Source organism: Erinaceus europaeus, chromosome 4, assembly GCF_950295315.1.
Source record: "Erinaceus europaeus chromosome 4, mEriEur2.1, whole genome shotgun sequence".
Lineage (NCBI taxonomy): Eukaryota > Metazoa > Chordata > Mammalia > Eulipotyphla > Erinaceidae > Erinaceus > Erinaceus europaeus.
The window spans coordinates 3,038,028-3,050,876 of record NC_080165.1 but is presented as its reverse complement, the minus strand read 5'-3'; the positions used below and the strand labels follow the sequence as shown (position 1 = coordinate 3,050,876).

General features: G+C 41.2%; 1 protein-coding gene across 6 annotated transcripts in view; it reads left to right on the top strand.

Annotated features, from left to right (window-relative positions):
- The window catches only part of EPHA7 (EPH receptor A7), a 234,920-nt gene that overhangs the window by 188,201 nt on the left and 33,870 nt on the right, over positions 1 to 12,849 (top strand). For 3 of the 6 annotated variants that reach the window (XM_060188665.1, XM_060188664.1, XM_060188667.1), the window contains exons 6-7: positions 5,354 to 5,478; positions 10,423 to 10,591. In XM_060188665.1, coding sequence (XP_060044648.1) covers positions 5,354 to 5,478; positions 10,423 to 10,591 — 294 coding nt within the window. Of the gene's footprint in view, positions 1 to 5,353; positions 5,479 to 10,422; positions 10,607 to 12,849 lie in introns of all 6 variants that reach the window. The other 3 variants (XM_060188663.1, XM_060188662.1, XM_060188666.1) reach the window with 1 other exon arrangement.

The following is a 12,849-nucleotide window of genomic DNA, read 5'->3' as shown; positions in this document are numbered from 1 at the left end:
CTCTATGCAAACACTAAGCTAGTGGAAGATGAAATGCAGGAATCAACTCCTTTTTCTATAGCAACAAAACCAACAAAAAAGATACCTAGGAATAACCTAACCAAAGAAGTAAAAGACTTGTAAACTGAAAATTATGAGTCACTACTCAAGGAAATTGACAAAGACACAAAGAAGTGGAAAGATATTCCATGTTCATATGTTGGAAGAATTAACATCATTAAAATGAATATAATACCCAGAGCCATCTACAAATTTAATGCTATCCCCATCAAGATCCCAACCACATTTTTTAGAACAATAGAACAAATGCTACAAATGTTTATCTGGAAGCAGAGAAGACCTAGAATTGCCAAAACAATCTTGAGAAAAAAGAACAGAACCGGAGGCATCACACTCCCAGATCTCAAACTGTATTATAGGGCCATTGTCATCAAAACTGCTTGGTACTGGAACATGAACAGACACACTGACCAGTGGAATAGAATTGAGAGCCCAGAAGTGAGGCCCCCACACCTATGGACATCTAATCTTTGACAAAGGTGCTTGGACTATTAAATTGGGAAATCAGAGTCTCTTCAACAAATGGTGTTGGGAAAAATGGGTTGAAACATGCAGAAGAATGAAACTCAATCACTATATTTCACCAAACTCAAAAGTAAATTCCAAATGGATCAAGGACTTGGATGTTAGACCAGAAACTACCAGATACTTAGAGGAAAATATTGGCAGAACTCACAAATTTCCACATAAATTTTAAAGACATCTTCAATGAAAGAAATCCAATTACAAAGAAGACTAAGGCAAATATAAACCTATGGGACTACATCAAATTAAAAATCTTCTGCACAGCAAAAGAAACCACTACCCAACCAAGAGACCCCTCACAGAATGGGAGAAGATCTTTACATGCCATACACCAGACAAGAGTTTAATAACCAAAACATATGAAGAGCTTGCCAAACTCAGCAACAACGACAAAACAAATAACCCCATCCAAATATGGGGGGAGGACATGAACAGAATATTCACCACAGATGAGATCCAAAAGGCTGAGAAGCACATGAAAAAATGCTCCAAGTCTTTGTTAGAGAAATGCAAATAAAGACAGACATGAGATACCACTTTACTCCTGTGAGAATGTCATACATCAGAAAAGGTAGCAGCAGCCAATGCTAGAGAGGTTGTGGGGTCGAAGGAACCCTCCTACACTGCTGGTGGGAATGTAAATTCATCCAACCTCTGTGGAAAATAGTCTGGAGAACTCTCAGAAGGCTAGAAATGGACCTACCCTATGATCCTATAATTCCTCTCCTAGGGATATATCCTAAGGAACCCAACAAACCTATCCAAAAAGATCTGTGTACACATATGTTCTTAGCAGCACAATGTGTAATAGCCAAAACCTGGAAGCAACCCAGGTGTCCAACAACAGATGAGTGGCTGAGCAAGCTGTGGTCTATATACACAATGGAATACTACTCAGCTATTAAAAATGGTGACTTCACCCTTTTCAGCTGATCTTGGATGGACCTTGAAGAAATCATGTTAAGTGAAATAAGTCAGAAACAGAAGGATGAATATGGAATGATCTCACTCTCAGGCAGAACTTGAAAAACAAGATCAGAAGAAAAAACACAAGTAGAACCTGAACTGGAATTGGCATGTTGCACCAAAGTAAAAGACTCTGGGATTGGGGGGGGGGGTACAGATCTAAAAAGGATGACAGAGAACCTAGTGGGGGTTGTAATGTTATGTGGACAACTGAGGCCTGTTATGTATGTACAAACTATTGTATTTACTGTTGAACCAAAAACATTAATCTCCCAATAAATTAAAAAAGAAGATATATAATTTCATGTATATATAATCTTTCACAATGACCTTCAAATAACTGAATGAAAATCAAATAATTGTGTGTTAGTGAAATTGTTACAGTGTGATTAGCATATAAATCAAGTATACTATCTTTTTAAAAAATTATTTACTGGATAGATCATAGTTTATAGTCCACAGCAAAATTCAGTCAGTTGATCCCTATGTAACATTTCTCACTTTTCTACATCACAATCTAAACCACCCACCAAGGTCCTCTTCTGCCATCATATTCCAGGACCTGAACACCTCAACCAAATAAACCACTGAGTTTAAGAGTAAAGTCTGTTGTGAGAAATAGCCTAGTAGGTAGGGCTTTCACCTTTCCAGGCATTCTGCCCAGGTTTGTGTCCTGACACCACATGGAAATGTAGGGGACCAGGGACAGCGCTGTTGCTGTGGAGTCTGACAGCCCTCCCATCCCTCTTTCTAAATGAAAGAAAGAAAGAAAGAAAGAAAGAAAGAAAGAAAGAAAGAAAGAAAGAAAGAAAGAAAGAAAGGGAGGGAGGGAGGAAGAAAGGAAGAGCTTGGAACAGTAAAATTGGGTGTGCACTGTCTCTCTCTCACACACACACCTAAATACTGTGTATCTTAGGTGAATTCAGTCTTACTTTACACATATTTTAATTTAATTTATTTATTTATATTTATTTTCCTTTTGTTGGCTTTGTTGTTTTTCATTGTTGTTGTAGTTTTATTGTTGTCATCATTGTTGGATAGGACAGAGAGAAATGGAGAGAGGAGGGGAAGACAGAGAGGGGGAGAGAAAGACAGACACCTGCAGACCTGCTTCACCACCTGTGAAGCGACTCCCCTGCAGGTGGGGAGCCGGGGGCTCGAACCGGGATCCTTATGCCAGTTCTTGTGCTTTGCATCACCTGCGCTTAACCCGCTGTGCCACCACCTGATTCCCACTGTCATACATATTTTTATCTTACAACAATCACCCTGTTGGAATCCCACTAAGGACGTTTTGTTTTTAAGTTCTGTAGTTGTGTATGTAATTGTGTATTCCGGGAGCTGTGTGCTGTTACACCTAAACTATGAAGGCTCGGAAGGGGAAGGAAGGATGGATATTATCAATTTTCCTCAACCAAATCATTGTAGTGGAAGGGCAAACAAAGGGAAGGACTTTCCCCGCCCTGCAGTTTGTTCATTCACAAACAGCAGGCACTGGCACTTCTGTCTCTGAGCCTTGGAGATGTGTGAGCTGTGAACGTACCAACAAGGGATACGTTTTTAAAGAAGATACACATGCAGTTAGGAGAGCAGTCATGTAGAGAGGAGATCCCGGCTGCTTGTGCAAAAGAGGGTGGAATCCTGTGGAGCCCGCTACACTGCTCACGCCATGATAGCGGTTCACGGTTCACCATGCGCAAAGTATTCAGGGTTCTTTTCTCTCCCAGTCTTCACTTACTGTTATTGCATTAGCAAATTGTTCAGGATGAAACAGGGAATATAAATTGAGTGTATAGGTCGAGTGAGTATATGCACTCTCCTTTTACAATTAGATATTGCTGAAGATAGCAGAAACTAAATAAGGTAATTTTTTATCTCAAGTCTCCTTCACACAGTAGAAAATCAGCCTCTCTGTGTCTCTCTCTCTCTCTGTCTCTCTCTCACTCACACTCTCTCTCCTCTCCTCTCTCCTCTCCTCTTTCCTCTGCCTTCCTATTTAGAGGCAGAAGCTAAGCAGATTATCTTTGAGTGAAAATCACAGCGTGTTCTGTATTATTTGAAAGAGACCTAGAAATTTGCACCTGCCTGCTCTCCACCCTGTTCACAGCTGACTTCTTACCAGATGACAAGCTTCATGCCATAAGGCCTCCCAGAAGGCCAGCATCCTTGTTGGCTAATGTAGTATTCTCATCTGTGCTGCATTCTTTTGACATTTTCTTTTAGACTGCAGGCCTCTTAAAAATTTATCTGACGGTATTTAAACTACCAGAGATGGCCTGCTAAGCAGCTTCTCAGCTGACTTTTAGATGGAGAATGTTTCCCAAGGCCATGGCTCGGAGACGCAGCCTCTTGAACATGACAGCCCCTGGGACTTTTATTTTTCTAAGCATGTCCCTGGTGGAGAGACGAATCACTTTATTAGCAGTTTCCTCTTCACTGCAAATATCCAGGTTTCTTAAAGTCACGGCAGAAATAAGGTTTATGAGAAATTTGCTTCATTGGAAACACATCAGAAACACACTTTGTCTGTAAATACAGTCTGTTGAGAACGTGAGCTGCAGCTGCCTGAAGGGAAAGTTGCCTCACTTCATCTGCCCCGTTTATGCCTTTCTTCATGATCTGAGTGACGATAGAAGTCATACATCTCCCATGTCCTTCCTCTAAAACTGCCAACCCAGGAAAAAGGGAAAGAAACATGTAGTTTTTTTTTCCTAGACATCAATATTGGAAAATATTAAGTAAAAGAAACAAAATAAAGCCCAGGGGATAAACATTAGAAGCCTGCTTAAACAGCTTTGGCCCCATATAATTGCTTTTCTGTCGGCAGGATTATTAACTATTCTGGACATTTGAAAATTAAATTAACAGTCTGAAAATATTTTACAGAATGAGATAGAGCATGATACATGAAAAATAATGACCCCCGCTGAATCCCAGCCAAGCCAGTGCAGCTATGCATCCCGACAGAGAAGACAGCTAGTGAAGTATCACCAGCTTATTAGAGCAAATTAGTTTGCTCCATTCCACTGTCCTAGCTACCAAAAAGAGTATCAGCCACTAATCAGAAGGAAAGAGCTGGAGGCCTGTCATCATGTCTACAGAGAGGGGAAGCAAAAGGGAGCTGGACTCCCTGCCATCACGTCCTCACACCTGGGCTACGTTGCTGCACCTGCATGTGCAGAGGGCTGTGCAAAGCCTGTAGCATTTTCTCGCCTCTTGACCTAACAAAGTAGTTTTTCCCAAGGCTATTTGAACCTCTTCGGCAATGCATGCGCACGCACACACACACACACACACACACACACACACACACACACACATACTGTATCTATCAAACATGAGTACAAATTTGATCTTTCACCGAAAATTAATCATTTCATATACGTTTTCTTGCAGAATATTAAACGTGTTTTTTTTCTCTAAAAGGTACATGGCTGTTGTGTGTGAAATAAATATTTGGACTTAGTTTATCACTGGAGATTAATCTGAAATCATATTTTGTAGCCTAAATCAGCATTCATTTAAGTAACTGTCATCCTCAGCCCCATCATTCCCCTTTCTCACTCACTGGAACAATGCTATCTTGTGCGGTTTGCGCTTTGATTTCTATTTCTGTTAAAGTTTATGAGTAGTAATAAGGGCCTGTTTGAATATTCATTAGCTTCGGAATTGTGAGCTATGAAAAGGTGCTTTCTTTTACCTTCATGAAACCGGCGCAGCATGGGACTGATCAGTTGTGACATTTGATTGGAGGCAGCCAGTGAATTTTCTCACTGTTTATTGACACATCTTGTCCAAACAGCCCCCTCGCAAGTGAGCGGAGTCATGAAGGAGCGGGTACTGCAGCGGAGTGTGGAGCTTTCTTGGCAGGAACCAGAGCATCCCAATGGAGTCATCACCGAGTATGAAATCAAGTATTACGAGAAAGTAAGTGCTCAGGACAGCCGGGACACACAGCACTTTACCTACAGCATCCCTCACGCCATTTTTTTTTTTATAAAATGGAAATATTGGCAAGACCATAGGATAAAAGGAGTACAATTTCACACGATTCCCACCACCAGAACTCCGTATCCCATCCCCTCCCCTGACAGCTTCCCTATTCTTTATCCCTCTGGGAGCATGGACCCAGGGTCATTGTGGGATGCAGAAGGTGGACGATCTGGCTTCTGTAATTGCTTCCCCACTGAACATGGGGGTTGACAGGTGGATCCATACTCCCAGCCTGTCTCTCTCTTTCCCTAATGGGGCAGGGTTCTGGGGAAGTGGGGCTCCAGGACACATTGGTGGGGTTGTCTGCCCAGAGAAGTCCGGTTGGCATCATGGTAGTATCTGGAACCTGATAGCTGAAAAAGAGTTAAGATATAAAACAGAACAAATTGTTGACTAATTATGAACCTAAAGGCAAGAATATTGCAGATGAAAATTTGGAGTCTTCTTTTGGAAAAAGCTAGTAGGTCTATTTTAGGTCTATTCAAGGGGACCCAGGACTTTACTGGCTTTTGCCTGAGTCTGACAACTGACATGCAGGTGGACCCAAGGTAGTGTCTGGGGAGATGGTGTCATAGTTGGACAAAGGACTGGAAAGCTGAATCAGGGAAGAGAATAGCTCCCAAATATGGGCAACGCGTATAAATCGTGCTGACTGTAAACCCCATGGATTTGACCTGGGGCCCATATTCCACACAGGAGCCTGGGTGACCTCTGCACCCCTGCAGACCCTCGGGCCATCTTGCTCACTGGAGACTGCAGCTGTTCAGGATACCAGCTCTTTGGGGCTGCTTTGGGATCCAAACCTGATTTTAACTATTGCTGACAACCACATCTCTGAATGCCGAGCTTACCAGAGCTGACTACAGTAACCATTTCTGTATTGTTTCTCTGTCCTACAAGTGAAATGTTACTAGTGGTCGAAGATATCTAGCAGCTTTTGAGATGCTTATTTTAGGATGTTGATCTAGGCTTGAGGTGACTCATTTAAATTATGTAGTGACAGTGATATGATCAGAGACCTCACATAGTTTAGTAATTTGGGGACAAAAACAATGATTTTCTCTCTCTAATAAGCATATACTAGTGTTGAAAGTTGGAGTCAGATGATAATGTCCCACTGCTTCAAATCCCTCCTCAACGTCATTTCACGTGTCATCAGCTATTCATGCCTCTACTTCAAGGTTCTTCTCGCTGTGAAAATGGAATAGCCAAGCCCAGTCTGCTCCTCTGCCTAGCATCCCTTAGACGGCTGCAGTTTTGAAAATAATTTATATATCCAACTGCATTTATTGTTTTCTCCTCTGGAGCAGCAAGTTGCACTACCCACAAATCACAGGACATTCTAGTTCACTAGAATTATAATCATTGTTAGAATGTTCCTAACAAAGATTATACTTCTTAATATTGCTCACTTATTTGAGTTAGCTCAGGACTCATATTGCTCAGACACATACATATGTGACTGCTAGAACTGCTTAAAGGGAATTTCAAACTTTAGGCTTAAAACTTTTTTAAAAACTTCAGAGTTGAATTTGATTGAATACATTAAATTCTCACAATATGCCGGTAAGCATTTTTCCACTTTGTAGAAAAAAAAAAAACTGAAGAATTATTTCAATGTCTTCTTTTTCTGTTTTTATTAGTGTTTTACAAAATTATAAAATTAAGAGGTATAGTTTGACGCCTACGTATGGTACGATCCAGTCACTTACAGCCCCCATCATACTAGGTGTCCAGTTTAAGATGCATCTGGTTATGAGTCCTAATAAGCACTAATGACTCCCAGGGTCAAAGCTCCATGTTAAATACCTGGTGTGTGTGTGTGTGTGTGTGTCTGTCTGTCTGTCTGTTTTAGTATAATAATTCATGTCAGCTCCCATCAAATATAATAATAATTTTAGTATAATAATAATACTTTAGTATAATAATTTAGTATAATAATTCATGTCAACTCCCACCAAATTTGTCTCTGTGGGAAATTTTGTTGTAATTTGTTGTTACTCTTCCATGGATTTTCCAAGTTGCCCTTTCTGAAATGAATGGCATCATTTTTCAAAAGCAAAAATTCCATTATTTTTTTTAAATAAGGGGGTCGGGCGTTAGCGCAGCAGGTTAAGCGCACGTGGCGCAAAGCGCAGGGACCAGAGTAAGGATCCAGATTCAAGCCCCAGCTCCCCACCTGCAGGGGAGTCGCTTCACAGGCGGTAGACGGTGAAGCAGGTCTGCAGGTGTCTGTCTTTCTCTCTCCTCCTTTTTGTCTCCCCTCCTCTCTCTATCTCTCTCTGTCTTATCCAGCAACAACAGCACTGACAACAATAATAATAATGACAACAAGGGCAATAAAATGGGAAAAATAACCTCCAGGAGCAGTGGATTCATAGTGCAGGCAGTGAACCCCAGCAATAACCCTGGAGGCAAAAAAATAAATAAACAAATCAGTGAAAAAATATTAAGGAGTGAGAAATATAATCTTCTGAAATGTACAAAATATTTTACAGACTCCTACTCTGGAATAAATTTATTGTAATAGTTAATTTTCTACTTGGGAGTCAGGCGGTAGCGCAGCAGGTTAAGCGCACGTGGCGCAAAGCGCAGTGACCAGCATAAGGATCATAATTAAAATGTATTTATTACATATTTGAAATCAATATATAGGGAGTCCGGCGATAGCACGGGTTAAGCACATGTGGCGCTGAGTGCAGGGACCAGTGTAAGGACCCCAGTTCGAGCCCCCGGCTCCCCACCTGCAGGAGAGTCACTTCACAGGTGGTGATGCAGGTCTGCAGGTGTCCGTCTTTCTCTCCCCCTCTCTGTCTTCCCCTCCTCTCTCCGTTTCTCTCTGTCCTATCCAACAAGAACGACATCAGTAACAACAGGAATAAGAACTACAGCAGTAAAACAACAAGGGCAACAAAAGGAGAAATAAATAAGTAAAAAAAAACTTCTACTTTACAGAACTGTGTACATTCCTTGAATTTATAAACTAGGCATTTATTAGAGTAGAATAACGCTGATTTCTTGTACTTCTTATAAACTTTATGTCTCTATATAGTATGTCTCCTAATACTAACTATTACTAATTCTTGTTTGTGAACTAACTGCATTTTTCAGGGCAGCTCTCATTTCTGTGAAAGACTATGATGAAGGCATTTGCCATCTGCCTGACCAAGCCCAACCTCCACGTAGACTTGGGATACTTTTCTAGATAGAAGTGAAAGAACCAGACCAAAATGTCTAAACTTCAAACATTTTTGGTTTCTTTGTTTACTTGGTTAGGATATGGCTGAGCACCAGGGTTACAAAACAAAGTTAAAAACTAGGGCGGGGGTAGATAGCATAATGGTTAAGCAAAGAGACTTTCATGCCTGAGGCTCCAAAGTCCTAGGTTCAATCCCCCGCACCACCATAATAAGCCAGAGCTGAGAAGTGCTCTGGTAAAAAAAAAAAAAAAAAAAGAAACCTGAATGAAGTGAATATGTTAACAACTGACAATTTTTATTATTTACCCATAAATAGTCCACTAAAACCATGCCAATTTATCTTTATATTAATATTCAATCATTTATTAATAAATTCATACTCTTGAAATTTTATATATTCATTTATTTATTTTGAAGGGTGAAGTCACCATTTTTGTTTGTTTGTTTGTTTTTTGCTTCCAGGGTTATTGTTGGGGCTCTGTGCCTGCACCACCAATCCACTGCTCCTAGAGACCATTTTTTCCCCTTTTGTTGCCCTTGTCATTTTATCATTGTTGTGGTTATTATTATTGATGTTTGTTTTGTTGCTGTTGTTACATAGGACAGAGAGAAATGGAGAGAGGAGGGGATGACGGGGGAAAGAAAGACAGACACCTGCAGACCTGCTTCACCACCTGTGAAGTGACTCCCCTGCAGGTGGGGAGCCGGGGGCTCGAACCGGGGTCCTTACACTGGTCCCTGCACTCAGCGCCACATGCGCTTAACCCGTGCTATCGCCGGACTCCCTATATATTAATTTCAAATATGTAATAAATACATTTTAATTATGAAAACAATTTTCATAGCTGGAAAACAAGGGAGTTGAAATGCAATCTTTGCTACAGCATCGTATCTTAAATTATGAAATACTTTCGTTTTTATATTGACAGGTTTTAAATAGTCCATAAATACTATTTAATGCATTTAAAATCTTTGAAGATGCAGAGTTTTTAAAAGATTTAGTGACTGAGTCAATGAGCTGGTACCCTATGTTAGGCATATTTCTTTGTCTAATTACTTCATTGTTAGCCAATAGCTTTTTATTGGCTGAATACCTGAAGGGAGTATGGTCAGAGGACTATCTTAGGAAGGGAAGCCTGCCTAAACCCTGGGCCAGTGGGGCCTTCCATCACAGTTATAGCTCAGTGTTCTTGCCGCTGGACTCTCCATTAGCAACAGCAAAACAGATGTTCAAGCCTTGTTCATGTTGGAGGATCATCATTTCTCTTGGAAATGTGTAGTACGAAGCAGTGTGGGCACCTTGGCATTTGTATTATCTTAAGAACAACTCAGTGTTGCCACATTCTACAGAGTTCAGTGCAGTCTTGATTAGAAAAAAATAAAATACAATAAAAACTTTGCAGCAAGTTGAAATTGCATGAATCAGCTGTGACATTACCTGTTGGCAGTTGCAGGAAGGAAGGAAGGAAGGAAGGAAGGAAGGAAGGAAGGAAGGAAGGAAGGAAGGGAGGGAGATAGGGAGGGAGAGAGTGAAAGTGTGAACAAATGCCTGGTCTGAAGGTGGATTCCTTGTGCTGTATCTCTCTGGTTCTTTATTACCTTTTTGAAATGCTCTATATAATGTGAAAAGGTAGAATGTTTAACTTGGTAAAATAGTCTTCGCCTGTGTTGTTTCTAGGATCAAAGGGAACGCTCCTACTCCACAGTAAAAACCAAGTCTACTTCTGCCTCCATTAATAACCTGAAGCCAGGGACAGTGTATGTTTTCCAGATCAGGGCGTTTACTGCTGCTGGCTATGGAAACTACAGCCCCAGACTTGATGTTGCTACCCTAGAGGAAGCTACAGGTAAAATGTTTGAAGGTAATTACCAGCTTTGGTTTGGATTCTTACTCTCTATGACTCTGGTCTGTGTTCTCAATGTTTGGAGTGATGTTTGCTTAGAGCCATTTTTTACCTAGAAAGTAAAGTGTGGTATTTTCCTGGACACACAAAAAACACAGTTACAGTGGGAAGGCTGACAGCCAGGCAAGAAGGAAGGAAGGAAGGAAGGAAGGAGGGAAGGAAGGAAGGAAGGAAGGAAGGAAGGAAGGAAGGAAGGGAGGGAGGGAAGAAGGAGGAAGGGAGAGAGGGAGGGAGATAGGGAGGGAAAGAGTGAAAGTGTGAACAAATGCCTGGCTGGAAGAAGGAATCTTTGTGCTGTATCTCTCTGGTTCTTTATTACCTTTTTGAGATGCTCTATATAATGTGAAAAGGTAGAATGTTTAACTTGGATAACTCTAAATACATTCATCAATTATCAATTCATATTCCAACAACTAAACATTTACATGGTAGTGGTTCAGTAGTTTTTATACTTAAATTGCTGTCCTGATAGGACTTTATGATTGCTCATACAATAAAATACTTAATGTCTTAAGCAAGTTGAAAACAGCAATGTGCATTCCACATCCCCAGAAACATTGTCAATTAAAGCTTCAGGCTTGAAACTTTCTAAACAAATATATGTGTTTTCATGAGCTTGTAAAAGTTAAGAATGTTGGGCCAGATTATTATTTGTTGAGTGCTGAGATTCAAATATTCTTCTCATTAAAAAAAAAAAAAATGGTAGGCCAGGTGGCAGTGCAGCCGGTTAATAAGCACACATGGCTTGAAGTGCAAGGACCAGCATAAGGATCCTGGTTCAAGTCCCAGTTCCCCACCTGCAGGGGAGTCGCTTCACAAGTTGTGAAGCAGGTCTGCAGGTGTCTGTCTTTCTCTCCCCCTCTCTGTCTTCCCCTCCTCTCTCCATCTCTCTCTCTGCCCTATCCAACAACAATAACAACAATAATGATAAACAACAAGGGCAACAAAAAGGAAGTAAATAAATAAATAACGAAGTAACTCAGTTTCTGGGCAAGTGAAATGGTGGGTTGCTGGAAAGTCCGTGTTAGAATTTTGCATAGGGAAACTCACGAGAACATCCCATGACTTTGCCGGACTCTGGGGCTCACTTGGATCGTGCTTGGCTTTGTAGTGTGTGCACACCAGACTCCAGCCCAGTCTCCACCACCTTGGAGAAGCTTTGTTTCTGTGGTATCTCTCTCCCTCTCCCCGTCTCTCTCTCTCTGTCTCCTTCTGTAAATAAAATGACAGCAGTAATGATTTAAAAACCGAAATAGCTACGTTTCTAAGATATTACAGTGAAATATCTGCAGACAGCTCACCTGGGCAGTGTCTAACCGTAAAGTAAGGGCATCTGGAGGGGCCGGCCGGCCGTGTGAAATACATGCAAGAAGCAGATCTCTGCATTGAAGGAGTGCAGTAGATCACAGCAGAACGTTCTCTCCTGCTAGGGTGTGAGATTAATGAAAGGACAGTCTCTTTCTCTCTCTCTCTCTTTTTGCAGCCCCTTTATTGTGAGTGCCCACTACAGTGCTTTATATAGAGAAAATTAGTAAATCTAGATAGAAGATATATATAGAATGAATAATGAAAGAGAGAGAGAAAAAATCAGTAAATAAAGAAGGGTCAGAAAGTGCAGCACGGACATCAGAGTAGAGCCTGTTCTCACCATTAGTGGCGCAGGGGTGGGCCTGTTCCTGGGTTCACATCTCAAGCTGCCGTGCTCTGGCCTCGGCCAGTAGATGGTCTCGTTCTCTGCTTCCTAATGCTGTGATAGCACGGCCTGATTCATAGGGTATTCTAAGTCAAAAGTTAATTGATTTATGGAAAGAAACCAAATTCAATGGTCAGCACATGGAAAGCAAGTGTCAACTTTTATTATTTAGCACTGCTTTTCTCAAAAAAAAAAAAAATGTTAGGCTTGGGAATCCTTGTAAACCCTTACAAAAGATTGAGAGTTTTCAAAGACTATTTTTTTTTTCTTGCATGACGTCCATCAGTATTTGCATTCGAAATTAGGGTCTGGGTGGTGGTGCATCTGGTTGAGTGCACATGTCACAATGCACAAGGACCCAGGTTCAAGCCCCTGGTCCCCACCTGCAGGGGGAAAGCTTCAGGAGTGGTGATGCAGGGCTGCAGGCATCTCTCTGTGTTTCTTCCTCTCTGCCACCCCCTCCCCTCTCGATTTCTGTATGTCTGTATCCAGTAAATAAAGATAATAA